This window comes from Myotis davidii, unplaced genomic scaffold (genome assembly GCF_000327345.1).
Source record: "Myotis davidii unplaced genomic scaffold, ASM32734v1 scaffold290, whole genome shotgun sequence".
Lineage (NCBI taxonomy): Eukaryota > Metazoa > Chordata > Mammalia > Chiroptera > Vespertilionidae > Myotis > Myotis davidii.
In genome coordinates, this window is record NW_006285049.1 from 1,417,029 (window position 1) to 1,433,998 (window position 16,970).

General features: G+C 50.8%; 2 protein-coding genes across 4 annotated transcripts in view; one reads left to right on the forward strand and one right to left on the reverse strand.

The window, feature by feature from the left end:
• DDX23 (DEAD-box helicase 23) overlaps positions 1 to 10,569 on the forward strand; it is an 18,401-nt gene extending 7,832 nt beyond the window's left edge. Inside the window, exons 4-17 of the mRNA XM_006755475.2 lie at positions 771 to 864; positions 973 to 1,038; positions 1,820 to 1,958; positions 2,220 to 2,353; positions 2,487 to 2,599; positions 4,278 to 4,421; positions 4,519 to 4,744; positions 5,040 to 5,185; positions 5,889 to 6,066; positions 6,803 to 7,045; positions 7,470 to 7,621; positions 7,828 to 7,936; positions 8,878 to 9,052; positions 9,692 to 10,569. Of these exons, the coding sequence (XP_006755538.1) occupies positions 771 to 864; positions 973 to 1,038; positions 1,820 to 1,958; positions 2,220 to 2,353; positions 2,487 to 2,599; positions 4,278 to 4,421; positions 4,519 to 4,744; positions 5,040 to 5,185; positions 5,889 to 6,066; positions 6,803 to 7,045; positions 7,470 to 7,621; positions 7,828 to 7,936; positions 8,878 to 9,052; positions 9,692 to 9,915 (2,143 nt within the window). The 3' untranslated portion in view covers positions 9,916 to 10,569. The remainder of the gene's footprint in view (positions 1 to 770; positions 865 to 972; positions 1,039 to 1,819; positions 1,959 to 2,219; positions 2,354 to 2,486; positions 2,600 to 4,277; positions 4,422 to 4,518; positions 4,745 to 5,039; positions 5,186 to 5,888; positions 6,067 to 6,802; positions 7,046 to 7,469; positions 7,622 to 7,827; positions 7,937 to 8,877; positions 9,053 to 9,691) is intronic.
• Positions 10,570 to 11,397: 828 nt separating this feature from the next.
• Positions 11,398 to 16,970, reverse strand: part of CACNB3 (calcium voltage-gated channel auxiliary subunit beta 3) — a 12,559-nt gene continuing 6,986 nt past the window's right edge. For 2 of the 3 annotated variants that reach the window (XM_006755478.2, XM_006755477.2), the window contains exons 2-13: positions 16,667 to 16,789; positions 16,325 to 16,447; positions 15,713 to 15,828; positions 15,377 to 15,441; positions 15,145 to 15,164; positions 14,876 to 14,956; positions 14,634 to 14,692; positions 14,360 to 14,469; positions 13,957 to 14,108; positions 13,656 to 13,751; positions 13,389 to 13,538; positions 11,398 to 12,759 (exon numbers count right to left, since the gene is read on the reverse strand). In XM_006755478.2, coding sequence (XP_006755541.1) covers positions 12,445 to 12,759; positions 13,389 to 13,538; positions 13,656 to 13,751; positions 13,957 to 14,108; positions 14,360 to 14,469; positions 14,634 to 14,692; positions 14,876 to 14,956; positions 15,145 to 15,164; positions 15,377 to 15,441; positions 15,713 to 15,828; positions 16,325 to 16,447; positions 16,667 to 16,789 — 1,410 coding nt within the window. In that variant the 3' untranslated portion in view covers positions 11,398 to 12,444. The remainder of the gene's footprint in view (positions 12,760 to 13,388; positions 13,539 to 13,655; positions 13,752 to 13,956; positions 14,109 to 14,359; positions 14,470 to 14,633; positions 14,693 to 14,875; positions 14,957 to 15,144; positions 15,165 to 15,376; positions 15,442 to 15,712; positions 15,829 to 16,324; positions 16,448 to 16,666; positions 16,790 to 16,970) is intronic. The other variant, XM_006755480.2, reaches the window with a different exon arrangement.

Genomic DNA, 16,970 nt, shown 5'->3' on the forward strand with positions numbered 1-16,970 from the left:
AAGAAACATCAATGATGAGAGAGAACCATCAACCGGCTGCCTCCTGCACGCCCCCTACTGAGGACTGAGCCCACAACCCGGGCATGTGCCCTTGACCGGAATTGAACCCGGGACCCTTCAGTCCACAGGCGACACTCTATCGACTGAGCCAAACTGGCTAGGGCTTCCCTAGTGTCTTGATAGCTTTCTTCTGGAAACTTTTTATGCAGAGTTTTTATTTGGCCCCAATATGTACTTAGATTTCAGGACAAAGGGCAGAATTCTTATAACAAAGTTGTTTGAGATCTCTTGAAGATTACACTTATAGCAGATGTGGGGAAAGGATTGCTATGCCCGATAGTAAGGAAAATGAGGAAAGGACATATATAGCAGTGTCTTGGAAGGGTGTATATGGATGGCTGTGTAGACTAAATTCACTGTGTATTATGAAGCAGGATTTTTTTCCTTCAATGTGCAACTGCTATTTGGAGGAAATATTTTTGATATCAAAATATTTGGAAATATTTTGAAGTGAAGACCCACTTGCCAGAAGAACTTAGTTTCAGAAAAGGAGATTCAGGTAGCTTGGGACCAAGACGGGGCCATCATTGTGTTTCAGAGCAGGCAGAGTGACCGTGCCTGCAAAGGAAGCATCCAGTCCTGTGGGTGACCCTGGGCCAGTCTTGCTGAGTCATGGGAAAACTTCCATCCTCTTTTTGGGGTCAGCCTGAACCTCATTCAGGGGCTGGGGTAAGACAGCAATAGACCTTTTCTGTTCTTTTTTCTTAAAGTTTATCTCCTGGACGAGGAAAAGATTTTAAATCTCGGAAAGACAGAGACTCTAAAAAGGATGACGACGATGAACATGGTGATAAGAAGCCTAAGGCAAGCAAGAGGAAGGGTTTCTCATTTTCCTCTTGAACTCAAGCCCAATTTTTTGATCTTCAAAGGGATAGAGCCTTTATGGACTGAAGTCCTGTGTTCTATCTTCAGGCCCAGCCATTGTCCCTAGAGGAACTTCTGGCCAAGAAGAAGGCTGAGGAAGAAGCGGAGGCTAAGGTAGGAACTGGAGGGTCTGTGTTAGTTGGCTCGGGCTGCCATAGAACACGACAGCTGGGCCACTCCAACAACCGCAGTTTATTTGCTCCCCATTCTGGAGCCCAGTTGTCTGAAATCAAAGAGGCAGCAGGGCTGTTTCTTCTGAAGCCTCTCTCCTTGGTTTGTGGATAAATGTCTTTGTCTTCACATGGTCTTCCCTCTGGGCATGCGTATTCCTGGTGTATGTGTGTCCAAATTTTTTTAAAATATATGTTTTTAAAATAGATTTTTATTGATTTCAGAGAGGAAGGGAGAGAGAGAGAGACAGAAACATCAATGAGAGAGAAACATCAATCAGCTGCTTCCTGCACACACCCTACTGGGGATCGAGCCCACAGCCTGGGCATGTGCCCTGACTTGGAATCAAACCAGTGACCTCCGGGTGCATGGAACGATGCTCAACCAACCGAGCCACGCCAGCTGGGGCAGTTTGTTTTGTTTTTTTTCTTTTAAGGACACCAGTCAGGTTGAATTAGGACTTACCCTAAGGGTCTCATTTTACCTTCAGTGCCTCTGTAAAGGCCCTATCTCCAAATACAGTCAAAATTTGAGGTAGTGGGGGTTATGGCTTCCATATATGCATCTTGAGGGGACAAAATTCAGCCCATAACAGGATCCTAAGCCTGTTTGTATTTTTCTTAACAGGTTTAATGCCTGAGCAAATATTTTTTAGCTCCCTGCCATCTCCCAAACATCAGTGGTGTTCTAGCTCCTTTGCTTACAGTTCCAATCTATTTTGTAGCCCAAGTTCCTGTCCAAAGCAGAACGAGAAGCTGAGGCCCTGAAGCGACGGCAGCAGGAGGTGGAGGAGCGGCAGAAGATGCTTGAGGAAGAGAGGAAGAAAAGGAAACAGTTTCAAGACTTGGGCAGGAAAATGTTGGGTTCGTTTTCCTACCCCCTGTGGCCCCTGGATGGAATAGAAATGGGTGGGATGGGGTAGGAAGAGCTAGAAACTTGTTCTATAGTTTGGAAGAGGAAAGGATGGGGGAAGTTTATAAGAAAACTGTCTTTCTGTTATATCCCGCATTTCCCTTGTCTCATAAACCTCCCTTTCTTCTCATTTGGTGTCCATGGTCTGGGTCCTGCCGTGCTCTTTAATTTTCTCTGAGCTCTTCTGCAGCTTTGCTTTGTTTGGTCTGCAGAAGACCCTCAGGAGCGAGAACGACGGGAACGCAGGGAGAGGATGGAACGGGAGACCAATGGAAATGAGGATGAGGAAGGGCGGCAGAAGATCCGGGAGGAGAAGGATAAGAGCAAGGAACTGCATGCCATTAAGGTGCAGGCCTTTGTTCTGTTTTCACTCCCCGCTCCCCACACACAAATGAGCTTTAATTATTTAGCCATTCTGACCTCTGCATGCGAGCTTTGGGCCTCAAGCTTGATGGGCTCTGTGTTCTGTCTGTGGGCAGGAGCGTTACCTGGGTGGAATTAAGAAGCGGCGCCGAACGAGGCATCTCAATGACCGCAAGTTTGTCTTTGAGTGGGATGCATCTGAGGACACATCTATCGACTACAACCCCCTGTGAGTGGCTTCAGGCCTAAACTAGATCTTTTTTTTAAAATTACAGTTGACGTTCAATATTCTATTAGTTTCAGGTATATGGCATAGTGGTAGGACATTTATGTAACTTTCAGAGTGATCCCCCCATAAGTCTAGTACCCACCTGAGACCATACATAGTTATTACAATAGTATTGACTATATTTTCTATGCGCTACTTTACATCCCATGACTAGTCTGTAACTGCCTATTTGTACTTCTTAATTCTTTCACCTTTTTCACTCATGTTCCCAAACCCCTTCCATCTGTCCCATCAGTTCTCTGTATCTATGAGTCTATTTCTGTTTTGTTGGTGTATTTATTTTGTCTTTTTAGATTCCACATATAAGTGAAATCATATGGTAGTTGTCTTTCTCTGTCTGACTTATTTCACTTAACACAATACCCTCTAGGTCCATCCATGTGTTGCAAATGGTAAAGTTTTGTTTTTTTTTATGGCTGAGTGGTATTCCATTGTATATGTGTACCACATTTTCTTTGTCCAGTTGTCTATTGATGGACACTTAGGTTGCTTCCATATATTGGCTGTTGTAAATAATGCTGCAGTGAATATAGAGGTGCATGTATCTTTTCCAGTTAGTGTTTTGGATGTCTTTGGATAAATACTCAGAAGTAGGATTGCTGAGTCATATGTTAGTTTTATTTTTAATTATTTGAGGAACTGCCACACTGTTTTCCATAGTGGCTACACCAATTTTGTAATCCCACCAACAGTGTACAAGGGTTCCCTTTTGTCTGCATTCTCCCCAATACTTGTTACTTTTTGATAATAGGCATTCTGACAAATGTGAGATGATATTGTGGTTTTGATTTGCATTCCCTGATGATTAGTGATGTTGAGAATCTTTTCATGTGTCTAATGGCCGTCTGTATATTCTCTTTGAAGACGTGTCTATTAAGGTCCTCAGCCCATAATTTTACTCAGATTGTCTTTTTGGTGTTAAGTTGTATGAGTTCTTTATATATTTTATTTATTTATTTTTCAACAACAGACATTTCTTGCAATTCTGAAAGCTGAGAAATCTAACATCAAGGATTCAGGGTATCTAGTGTTTAGTGAGAACAGTATTCTTTTTTTTTTTTTTAATGTATTTTATTGATTTTTTACAGAGAGGATGGGAGAGGGATAGAGAGTTAGAAACATCGATGAGAGAGAAACATGGACCAGCTGCCTCCTGCACGCCCCCTACTGGGGATGTGCCCGCAACCAAGGTACATGCCCTTGACCGGAATCGAACCTGGGACCTTTCAGTCCGCAGGCCGATGCTCCATCCACTGAGCCAAACCTGTTAGGGCGAGAACAGTATTCTTGATTTGTACATGGCCATCTTCTTACTGTATCGTCACATGGCAGAGAGCCTGAGTTCTTTATATATTTTAGATATTACCCCTTATTAGATGTATTATTAACGAATAACTTCTCCCATTCCGTAGATTGTCTGTCAGTTGTAGAGAGAAACAATGACTATAGAGATAGGATTAAGATAAGCTGGGATGGGGAAATTGATAAACTAGTATTAACCCAACACTCTGGGTGAGGAAAGACCCTGGCTAGGAAGGGGAATGTACATATTGGTAGTCTGCCCTTCCCTCCTGCTGCTGTAACAGCTCCTTTTTTTCTTCCTCTGTCCCAATCCCAGGTACAAAGAACGGCACCAGGTGCAGTTGTTGGGGCGAGGCTTCATTGCAGGCATCGACCTAAAGCAGCAGAAACGAGAACAGTCACGTTTCTATGGAGACCTAATGGAGAAGAGGAGGACACTGGAAGAAAAGGAGCAGGAGGAGTGAGTGGTCAGGGCTGGGGTGGTTGGGCACAGCCCAGAGTGTACAGAAAGGAGTTGGGGAAACTGATCCCACTTACTCCTCATGCTCCTGCTCCAGGGCAAGACTCCGCAAACTTCGTAAGAAGGAAGCCAAGCAGCGCTGGGATGATCGTCACTGGTCCCAGAAGAAGTTAGATGAGATGACGGACAGGGACTGGCGGATCTTCCGTGAGGACTACAGCATTACCACCAAAGGTGGCAAGATCCCTAATCCCATCCGATCATGGAAAGACTCTTCTCTACCCCCACACATCTTGGAGGTCATTGATAAGTGTGGCTACAAGGTGAGGAGGGGCAGATTGGTTCAGAAGACCTGGCATGTTCCTATGTTGTAGGGGATACAAACTTTGTGCCTTGGCTGTTGGGTGCCTTCTCTGCCAGTGGGCACCAAGGTGATACTGTCTATTACTTCCTGGTGGAAGTATTGGCCTTCGGTGATTGTGTTTCTTCTCAGGTCCCCATTCCTGTGAATTAGGCTTGGTGTCCTCCCATTGTGCTAGCATATGTGCCCACTCTATCGGCAGTAGCCCAGGTAGTATAATTCTGCCTGTACCCATTACTCTCTCTGGGTCACTGCAGGAACCAACACCTATCCAGCGTCAGGCAATTCCCATTGGGCTACAGAATCGTGACATCATTGGCGTGGCTGAGACTGGCAGTGGCAAGACAGCAGCCTTCCTTATTCCGTTGCTGGTCTGGATCACTACTCTTCCCAAAATTGACAGGTGGGGTCATCTGTTACCAGTTGGAGTGGTTTAACTGGGTAGGGATGGTGAAAGTGGCAAATTGGTGTTTGGTTTTCTTTTTTTTCTTTTTTAAATCTTTATTGTTGAAAGTATTACATATGTCTCCTTTGCCCCCCATTAATCCCCTCTAGTCTGCCCCCATGGTTTCCTTTCTTTTTTATTGATTTTAGGGAGGAAAGGAGAGGGAGAGATAGAAACATCAGTGATGAGAGAGAGTCATTGATTGGCTGCCTCCTGCATGCTCCCTACTGGGGATCAAGCCCGCAGCTCCGGACATGTGCCCTGACTTGGAATCGAAACATGATCTCCTGGTTCATGGGTCGATGTTCAACCACTAAGCAACACTAGCCGAGCTGGAGTCTCTGATTTTTCTTTTTTAAATCTTCAGACATTTAATTTTCTTTTTAATCTTTATTGTTGAAAGTATTACATATGTCTCCTTTTTTTCTCCCATTGACTCCTTATAGTTCACCACCGCCCAGGCCTTCACCACCCTATTGTCTGTGTCCATGGGTTATGCATATTGGAATCTCTGATTTTTAAGGGAGATCATTGCACCCTCTTCCCATTGCACCATCCTCTCCATTTCCATAGCTGCTCTTAAGTGTGACTTTGTCTTGCTCCTGTTTGTGGCTGCATGGGAACCAAAGCTCATGAAACTGGGATGCCCCATTTACCACAGGATCGAAGAGTCAGACCAGGGCCCGTATGCGATCATCCTGGCCCCCACCCGTGAGTTGGCTCAGCAGATTGAGGAAGAAACCATCAAGTTTGGGAAGCCACTAGGCATCCGCACTGTGGCTGTCATCGGCAGCATCTCCAGAGAAGACCAGGGCTTCAGGCTGTGCATGGGTTGTGAGGTTTGTTCACCTGGCCAGCAGCCAGCCCACCATTTGGACTGTGCTGTTTTGGGGCTTTTTCCAGTTTCTGCCACAGACATTCAGTCAAATGAAGAAGAGGGCTGGTTTATATAGATGTACTACTGTTATAGAGAACTTATGCACCAGGGATTGTACTGTGCATGTCAGTAATTCTCACAACCATATGAGAGTACAGAGGGGAACGTCCATTATACAGATGCTGCTGAAGCTCCGGTCAATAACTTGTCCAAAGTTACACAGCTGGCAGTGGGCAGAGCTGAGATTCATATCCAAATCCTGTGCCCTTAATCACTGCCAGACCAAGTCATTGACTTTGTGTGTTGCTACCTTTTCAGGCTAGGGAAGGAGAGCTTTTTATAACGAGTCTGATACAGGAATTGAGTTTTCTGCAGACTTCTTAATGTATTATTTATATAATCCCCTTCACGATATCTCTTAGTTTCTCTTCCATCTAAGAAAGTTCCTTCTGATTTTGCCTCCTCTGTCTAACCCCTATATCTTATTCAGAGACCCCATTCATTCTTGAAAAAATGCAAGATAGCAACAAGCAGTTTTGTGCCAATTCTCAGGAACCTTCACTGCCAAACATAATTAGAGGTTGGGGGTCTAAGTTTCTTAGCATTGGGGTTCTGTTGTCCAAGTGAGTGGGTAGTTCACAGAAGAGAGAAGAAGGGTGTATCTGCTGGGGCTACATATGATTCCACTGTACCCCTAGATTGTGATTGCTACCCCAGGACGTCTGATTGATGTGCTGGAAAACCGCTATCTGGTGCTGAGCCGCTGTACCTACGTGGTTCTGGATGAGGCAGACAGGATGATTGACATGGGCTTTGAGCCAGACGTCCAGAAGATCCTGGAGCACATGCCTGTCACCAACCAGAAGCCGGACACGGATGAGGCTGAGGACCCTGAGAAGATGTTGGCCAACTTTGAGTCAGGAAAACATAAGTACCGCCAAGTACGGCTGCTTCCCTGGGTTGGGAAGATTTGGGCAAGTTGGCAAACCTGCTCTGGGGCCCTTCTTGCCTTCCATGGGCTCAGAGTGCGCGTTTCCAAAATGGTGAGGCCTGCCTAGATGCAATCCTCTGACAGTTGTAGCCATTTAGCTTAACCCTGGAAAAATGATTCCAAACAGTCACGGTCCTGTCCACTATAGATGCTAGCCAATGCCCGCAGCCCTTCTTGTCATCATGAGATGCCAAGTTCAGGTACTAAGGAAAGAAGGGGGAAGGCAAAGGACACTATTTCCTAAGGTGGTGGCTATGAGCGTTTACACCATGGTTTATTTTAGATTCTTCAGCCTGGGCTGTACTGCCCGTGGCGATGGTGGGATATGTGATTGTATCTTCCTGGGCCCAAGGCTGAGCGTCCTGTTTTCCTAGACGGTCATGTTCACGGCCACCATGCCCCCAGCCGTGGAGCGCCTGGCCCGGAGCTATCTTCGGCGACCTGCTGTGGTGTACATCGGCTCTGCAGGCAAGCCCCATGAACGTGTGGAGCAGAAGGTCTTCCTCATGTCAGAGTCAGAGAAGAGGTATGGGGACAGCTGAGCCAGGGGAAACGGGGTGGAGAAGGGGCCTTTTCAGTGGGAGTGGTGGCTGAAGGGCGATGGTTCTGCCTTGTTTTCTTGTCCAGTGCCATGGGCATTGAAGAGCCTGGAATTGGTGTTTGTAGATCAGGGTTGGGCATTTCACTTGATAGGAGGTAGTGTGCATCTCATTTCCCCACTCTTCTCCCCAGGAAAAAGCTGCTGGCGATCTTGGAGCAAGGCTTTGACCCACCCATCATCATTTTCGTCAACCAGAAGAAGGGCTGTGACGTTTTGGCCAAATCCCTGGAGAAGATGGGGGTGTGTCTGGCGGGGGAGGGCCAAGTCCAGTCTCTTCGGTGTTACTTTCTGAAATTTGAGGGCCCTTCCTCGGCTCCTGCTCTCAATTTTCACCCATTTTTCAATTTCTCCAGTATTGAACAAGTCAGGGCCAGAGGGAAAAGGAAGGTGTGATGGAGACAGAAGGACTAAGACTGTCCATTCCAGTAGTGCCTGCCAGAGCTCCTTTGGGTCTTCCTCCAGGCGGGCTTGGGCCAGGGAGAGTTATTTATTTTTCAAATATATTTTTATTGATTTCAGAGAGGAAGGGAGAAGGAGAGAAACATCAGTGATGCGAGAGAGTCATTGATTGGCTGCCTCCTGCCCACCCCCTACTGGGGATGGAGCCTACAGTCTGGGCATGTACTCTGACCGGGAATCAAACCGTGACCTCCTAGTTTATAGGTCGGCGCTCAATCACTGAGCTACACTGGCCCAGCTAGGGAGAGGTTTTGAGACATGTATTCTGGCAGGGTCTGAGGATATGGAATAGGATGGGTCTAAGTTCGTTGTGTTTATGAATGTGTGGGAGAGGGGATAGTGGTCAGGAGGGTCAGTAGATCAGTGTCTTGATACTCGGTGTTTAAACTTCCTTAAACTTCTTGGTCTCTGCTTTCTACCCTCATCTTTCACCCTCATCCTCTCTACTCTAATCTGTGTGGCTTCATATCTCACCCCTGATTTTACCTTTGACCTTGCCCTGGTGCTCTCTGCCATGCCACATCCTGCTCTCTCCCACCCATTCTTCAGCTCACCTGTACTCTCCTTCTTTCAATTGCATTCATTCTTTCTCCTGCCTCCTTTCCCTTTTCCTTCTACCCTGCTGCTCTCTGAAACCCTCCCTCTCTGTGCCTACCCCCCTTTACTTCTGTATCTTTCCTTGATTCCATTGCACTTTCTTCACCTCGCCATTCTCCCAACAGTACAATGCTTGTACATTGCACGGTGGAAAAGGCCAGGAGCAGCGAGAATTTGCACTGTCTAACCTCAAGGCCGGGGCCAAAGACATTTTGGTGGCTACAGATGTGGCCGGTCGTGGTATCGACATCCAAGATGTGTCTATGGTGGTCAACTATGACATGGCCAAAAACATCGAAGGTAAGTGTGAGGAAGTGGCTGCAGTCTGGGGAAGGGGAGACTCCTTGTCTCATTCCCCTTTAGTCGGGTGCTGCTGCCGTCTCTCACAGCTGTCTCTCAAATGGCGTGTCCCAGTGAGAAGAGCTCCCACTCTTTTTTTTTTTAAGATTTTAAATTGGTTTTTAGAGAGGAAGGGGGTTGCGGAGAAACATTGATTGAGAATGAAACATCAGTTGGCTGCCTTCTGCATGCCCCCCATCTGGGATTGAGCCCGCAACCCGGGCATGTGCCCTGACCAGGAATGGAACCAGCAACCTTTTGGTGGATGGAATGACACCCAACCAACTGAGCCACAATGGTCAGGGCGAGCTCCTACTCTGTCTCATGTGGGCGTGTTGCCCCAGTCCCTGGGGGAGCACACTGTGTTGGGGGTGTGGAAGATAATGGGACTTGGCCCCAGTCTTAGTGGGGTAAGGTGACCCCATCAGTAATAGTTGTGGGGAGAACACAGTGGGTAGTGCAGGTTCAGGTAGTATGAGCTTTGTTCCTGCCTGTGGAGGTGTGGGGAGGACAATGCCTTTAGAAGTAGAGGCTTCAGACACTGCTCACCAGGGCATCTGGCCTGGTTCCCTGAGTAACGTTCCTCTCCCCCTTCCCCAGATTATATCCACCGCATTGGCCGCACGGGACGAGCAGGCAAGAGTGGTGTGGCCATCACCTTCCTCACCAAAGAGGACTCTGCTGTGTTCTATGAGCTGAAGCAAGCCATCCTGGGGAGCCCGGTGTCTTCCTGCCCCCCAGAGCTAGCCAACCACCCAGATGCCCAGCACAAACCAGGCACCATCCTCACCAAGAAGCGCCGGGAAGAGACCATTTTTGCCTGACACAGCACTCTTCCCACCAGCTTCAAGGCAGGCTCTGAAGCCTGTTCTTCAGGACCCTCACATCTCCCTTTCCAGGTCCTCACTCTTACGGGGCCTTAGGAAAAATTCAGACTCCTTGGCTAGACCCTCAGGTTTGAAGGCCTGAGCGTGGGCTGCAAAGGAGGGAAGCTGCCACAGGAGACAGGGAGAACAAATTACCGCAGGTTTGGGCCCAGCTCTGCCCCTCTGGCTGTGGCTGACTTGGGGATTGCCAGTGTCGGGCAGCCAATGGTTTTGCCTCCCAGGCTGCTGGGAGGGTTTCTTCGCACAGACTTGACACTTCGCACAGCATAAGCTGCAGCAACATCGTTGCCCGAGATGACCCAGGGGATCGGCACTGTGAGGATTATGAACCTTGGACTCATTGTCATTTTGATAGCATTTGCCCTTTTGGATTATAAAACAAGATGAGAGCCTTGTTTAGAGCTGTGCACGGCCCTGTGCCAAGGGGTGCTGTGCACCCCAGGCATCCCTCACCCAGGGAAGTTTTTTAGATGTGGGTCAGGGTGAGCCGGCTGTGTCCATCTTGAAGTCACTGAGTAAAATTTCTGTTTTCTATTCTCTGAAAAGATGAATTTGTATGTTCTGAGAATAAATACATGAATATTAAGGCTGTATCTAGTTCTAGCTAACTTCATCTCCCAGGGGCTCCCTGGTACCACAGAAGACAGACAGGAGATGAAAGGAAATCACATCTGTAGCAGAGCCTAGGATCTCAGCTGATAGTCAGTCTACAGGAGGCACATTGGGGTTGGAAAAGCCATGACGGCAGTATCCTCATGCATCTTTCCTCCCCTTCTCTAGCCTCACTGAACGTGTAGCTCTGGCCTGGATAGTCCCTAGGGAGCTTTCCACAGGGTGAGAAAGGAAAGCAGTTGTGAAACTGGCAGGTGAGGCACAATGGGACTGCTCTCCTCCCCTGATGCTGTGTGCCTGACACCCAGCTTTCCGTCTCTTTGCTGTGGCTCCCCCGTTGCTGAGCTCACTGCTCACGGGAGCGGGTGGAGGTGGGCACCAGGAGCCTTAAGGAGTGATGAGTTAGGTTGTAAAAAGAGGGCTGCAGGGCCTGGGTCCTCGCCCAGTACCATCTTACTCCTCTGTTCTTCCTTAATCTAAAATTGTTGGGCAAATACTTGGGTTAGGTTGTAACTATAGGGCCTGAGGCAGGGACAGCACTGGCTGTGAGTAGGCCTCTTCCCCACCTCCCAAAACAGGTCCTTTCTGTGCTGCTGAATGTTTCCCTCCAGCACCTGGGCCTGAGGGCGTAGTTGGGGGGGAGGGGGCTGGGAATACAGTTTCTTCCCAGCCCTCCTTTTCCCCTTCCCACTCAGTGGGTCCTCTGTGAGAGAGAGGAGGCCAGGACATTTCTTTGCCTTCTCTCGACTTGGGCCACACAATGAGGAACCGGCCACCTGAGCCGGCAGACAGAACAGGAGTCCAAAGGACTGTGCATGGTGTTTATTAGTGATGACAGTGAGGTGGGTCAGGGTCATGTGGAGCATGCTCTGTAGGTCACACACTAGAGCCATAAGGCAAGGGTAGCCGGGTAGACGGGGCCTCTGAGGGCTGTCCACTGTGTCCTGTCTCTCCCCACCTAACCGGAACATAACAAGCAGCAGCTATGAATGAGGGAATAAAGTTTGGGGCCCATGTGCCCCAGGAGGCACCAGGGCCAAGAACAGAAATGACAGGATGCAAGAGCAAAAGGATGAGGGGGGCAAGGAGGCCCCCAAAGCTGTTCCATACGGTCTCTGCTACACATGCCCTCCCTTCCCAAAGCCTCAACTCGGGTCAGCTCCCGACCACCATTTGGCTTGACTATGCTCCTGTCCCTGGTCCCGTCAGATGTTAGGAAGATTCCTGGCAGGGTGAGGAGAGCCCTTCCATTCCAGACCCTCAGCTGTAAGGCCTGTGGCCCCAGCCCAGCCAGCCTGCTACTCCAGCCTTGTAGGTAGAGGCCGCCCCAGCTGATGGAGGGGAGTGCCACCCTTTGGGCTTGGATTGTCTCTTCTCGAGTGGCAGTGAGGTGAGTGGAGGTCCTCCGACCCCAAAGCACAAAGCCTGATCCTCTGGCTGTTAGGACTTGTCTGCTCAGGAGCCGGGTTTCTTCCTCATGTCATGTTGCCCACACCCCAGCCCCTTGTCACTTTGAGGGGCATCCCTTCCCTGAGTCTGGTGGGAAGGTCCCTGCTAAGGGGATCCTGGCCTGAGGGCACTGCCCAGTGGGGCAGCTTCTTGTGCAGGAGGAGAGGAAGGTGCCTGGGTTGCAGCACACACAGCTAGTACCTGGAATGGGAGCCTAGGGGGGTCACTGCCCAGGAGGTAAGGGGGACCCTGCTTTTCCCAGAACCTTAGGATCACAGGCAGCCCTGGAGCTGGGCAGGGGGTTGTGAGGGGCTCAGCCTAGTGCCAGTCTAATGCCAACCTGCCCGGAGTGGGTGCCCCAGCCAGCTGTGCCTGTGCCTGCCAGGGTCGGACAGCAGGAGGCGGTCAGTAGCTATCTTTGGGCCAGGGCCGGTTGCGTTGCCAGTTCCGCTCATTGTGATTGTTCTCCGAGTCCTGGACGAGGAGTCGGTCTTGGGGGTCATGCCCATTAGCACTCGGCAGCCCAGAGGTGTGTTGGCGGTGAGGCTGGTACAGGTCCTGGTAGGCGTCTGCATAGTCCTCCTCCAGGTGGCGGGAGCTACGCTGCGAGGATCCTGTCCAGGCTTGGCGGGAGCTCTCGCTGGCCTCATCTGAGGGCATCAAGCTGTCCCGCTCAAGGGGTGAGTGTTCTTCGCCACGCTCCGCCAGCAGCTGCTGGTTCTGGGGGTAACACACCAGCTCTAAGTGAGGCAGTACAGACCTCGCCCCCCTCAACCCTCCGTTCCTGGGTAGAGGAACTAGTGCAAGGGAGGGAAGCATACTGGCTTATTCTTCCTCTTCAGACATGGAAAACTGGAGCTTTTGGCTCCAGCAAAATTCAGACTCTGCCTTCAAGACAGACCAGAGAGCCCTCACCAGTTTGGCTCAGTGGGTAGGGTGTCGGCCCATGGACTGAAGGGTCCCAGGTTCGATTCTAGTCAAGGGCATGTAGCTTGGTTGCAGGCTCGATCCCTGGCCCTGGTGCAGGAGGCAACCAATCGATGTGTCTGTCTCACATGGATGTTTCTGTCTCCCCCCCTCCCCCTCCCTTACACTCTCTCTAAAAATCAATGGAAAAATATCCTCCAGTGAGGATTAAAAAAAAATAGAAAAGTTTGAGAGTATGTTTCTTTTGAGCCTTAGAAAAGTAACCCTCATTACCCATCCTACTGATGAATTCCCTCTCACCGGGAAGTTCCTTTGTCCACCTGCCCAGCTCAAACCGGAGGCCAAGGACAGGCCTCTGGGCAGGGAGGGGCATTGCCTTGGCTGGCGTAGCCTACACATCAGTGCCAACTGGAAGTGATTACCTGAAGTCCAGGGATGGCACCGGGAGGACCCAGAAGTCCAGGGCTGGGTGCTGGGTGGTGGGTGGCACGCCAGTAAACCTCCAGGTACTCAGCCAGGTGCTCACAGGCATCCTCCAGCTGGTTCTCATCCAAAATCACATCAAATGACTCCTAGGGAAAGGGGGAATGTTGGCTTCCCCTAAGCAGCAGTCCCCGCCCCATCTCCATCACTGCCCCAGCCCTAGAAAAGCAAGAGTGGGCACAGGAGGAGCTGCCCCAGGCACTCACTGGTGGGCACTGAACCAGCTTATCATATGCCATCATCTGCACAGTCAGGTGCTTCATCTGTGACTTCCCTCGGGAGCGGATGAGCCGCTGGAGTACCTGAGGGGAAAGGGCAGAGTGAGGCCTGGAGTCTCTGGGAGCCCTGGGCAGAGCTGGGCCTAGAAGGAACTGGGCATGTCCCCCACTTGTGATTTGGCAACAGGAAAATGGAACTCAGGAGCCCTGGGGCAGGGACCAAGCTGAGCTGTGATGCATTCTAGGAGGGCAGCCCTGGGGGCCTCCCCCACCTCTGCTGCCGACTTACCTTCGGTGAGGATACTTTGACAAACACGATGATGGGGGCCAGTGAGGTCTTGGCCAGCTGTGCTGGGTGGTTGATGGTGTCGGCATCCAACACTACCAGCTGCAGGGATTTGGCCAGCTCAAAAATGCGCTCAATCTCACTCTGTACTTCAGCTATAGAGGGAGCAAGTGAGCCACAGTGTTCACCGGCGGCTCCCCCCACTTCCTCCAGTGGGGCTAGGGGGCCTCCCCAATGATGGAGGGAGAGGGCGTTCATCAAGGCCTGGGCAGGGGACTGAGGAGACTGGGGTGTGTTCTTGCCAATCTTGGGGCAGGCAGAGGAAGAGTTGGGAAAGGAAAAGGTAGGAGGGAAGTTCTCAGGAAGGCCTGCATGAGCAGAGAAGCAGGAGCAGGGGACTTCTCACCGATGCTGGAGCGGGCGGAGGAACGCTCAATGATGGTCCTCTTGCCAGGATTGTTGAGCACAGAGCGCTTTGCCAGCGAGAGGTCAGCTGTGACTCGAGTTATGGATATCCTGGGGTGGCAGTGGAGAACCACAGCTCACTTCTAAATTTCAAGCTCTAGGCCCCTCCTTACACAGGACCTCCTAATTCCTAACTTTCCCTTTAGAAAAGACCTTGCTATAGACATATGTTAGGAGGCAATGATTTCTCTGATTCTCAGGCCAGAGCAGCTTACCTGCCATCAAACCTATGTTTGAGGAAGTCAAAGAGAGCCTTCTGCATCATGTCTGTGACCTGGAGGGAGAGATGAGGGGAACGGAATGGAACTGGCTGAGGGCCTTCTTGGAGAAGGGCAGCGTCAGCAGGCATGGCCCTGGAGCCCATCCCCTCCACACACGGGTCCTTCCCATTGTCCCTGGGGCCTTCCCATGGCAGGCTTGGCAGAGGTGATCTTTGGGGTCAAGGACTTCCTCTCACCTCATAACCTTTCAGAGAGGGTCCCACCAGCACCACAGGCCGCATGGAGGGCACCACATCATATGGGGGAACATGTTCTGCCTGCAGAATTGACGTGAGGTCAAGCAAAGCCATGGCCTGGTGGCCTGCCCTATGTCTGACTGGTGTGGGGCCAGTTCAGAAGTTCTGGGCTCCCTCCCTCCCTGTCCTGCTGCCCCTCCACAATGACTGCCCAGAAGCCTGTTCCTACAGCCATGAGCCCCCAAGCCCAGGTCCCTTCCTTGACTCACCTGTTTTTGCTTCTGCTTGGCTTTTTGGAAAAGGAAATAAAAGATTCACGTTGGTGAAAGGGGAAAAGGCCCTGGAGGCATGTATTCCCTTCCCCAGGGGAGACAATGGGCTTCTGCCAGCTCTTCTGACCCCTCCCCAGCCCCGCCCACACAGTTCACCTGGGGAAAAATCTCAAGGCCCCGTGTCCTGGTGACCCACCTACCCAGGATAGGTGGGCTGTGGGGAGGCTACCTAGAGATGGAGGAGGGGAACGTCGGTTGCCAATGTCACTCAGGCTGGAAGGGTTTCCGGATCTCCTGAAAGGAGAAAGGAAGGTCAGTAAGCGCCTATGTTCAACATTATTTAACAGTTGTATACATTTCCTTGTATCTTAGCTAGTGAGGGAGGCGTGACGTGCATGTGTGTGTGCATGCGTGCATATGTGTGCAGTGTAAATGTGTGTAGGCGGGAAGGAGTGTGTACTTAAGGGGGTGGGATATGTATGCATGTGTAGTAAAGTGGACTCCAGGTAAAGTGTCCATGTTGGGAGGGGCAGGGAATGTTTATTGAGTCACAGCCTGCTCTCACCTGGCCTTCTGCTCCTGCTTGAGCCGGATGCTCTCCAGGTGCTGGGGGCTGGGGATGAAGGCGATGTCCCCGCCCTCTTTCACTAGCCGGCCGATCCACCAATCATTGCTGTACTTCTGGGCGTGGGATGGAGCGGAAAGGGGAGGGGAGGAGAGGAGGCACAGGCCTCAGTTCTGGCTCTCCAGCTTGAAGAGCCAGGGAGGTATTCACAGAGCTGGTCTGACCAAGGCAGCATAAGGGGTGAAGGGCTGGTGGGGGGGGGGGGGGGGAAGGTGAAGGTGCCACAGGGAAGGGCAGCCAGGTTTGAGCCCCCCCCACCCAAGATTTTAGTGTGATGCATCATAGCTGTCACCTGCAGGGGACCTAAGAGGCAGCTAATCTAACTGCTGACTTTGCACATGTGAAGACTGAGGCCCAAGCCAGATCTCAGAAGTATGGAGACCCTGAGGATTGTTGGGGTTTTGGATATAAGGGGTGTCTGGGTGTGTGTTAAGGATAAAGCTAAGGAGTTCGGGGACTTGCTTATGGACTGAGGATTAAACTAAGAGGATAGGAACTGGGGCAAGAGGAGGGAAATTAAATGGCTTCTATTTGGGGGGTGTGGGTGGTCACCTCTTTAATGTGCAGAAAATCTTTGGCCTCAAAGTTGACTCCAGAGCCCTGGACTGGGCACTCCTCGTCCAGCACACCACAGTAGCTGACATTGGTCCTCACGGCAAATGCCACAGGTTTGTGCTAGAGAATTTGGCCATCAGTGCCAATGAGGGCAGCCTCAGAGCACCCTTCCAGTCCCACTGCCCCATCAGCAGACGCTGGGGGCCCCATTCCACCCATCACATACACACAACCTTTCACACTCACGTACATCCTGCCCACTGACCGCTAGGGACATAGGGCTGAGTACAAGCTTCCACCCAGCCCGGCCTGTTCTGCCCCCAGCTCACAAGCAGATACCTTGGCTCTCTCCAGCTGCTGCTGGGCCTGACTCTCCACTTCCCGCCGGGCACTCTCCCGGTCCTCCTCCAGGGAGACGTCTGAGTCCAGAGATGGGCGGCTGGTATAGGAGTCAGCCGAACCCTGGCATGGGGGAGAGACTGTGATCCCTGGGCTCAAGTGGAAAGAGTATATAGCGGCACCCTCGGAACCCTATGGCAGTGCCTCCACAAACCCCAGCCTCTCCCTGTCCACAGAGGTGGCTGGGCCCCAACAGTCCCTCCAATTTCCCTGAAAAGGGCCCCAGTACATCTGGGGCTGCAGG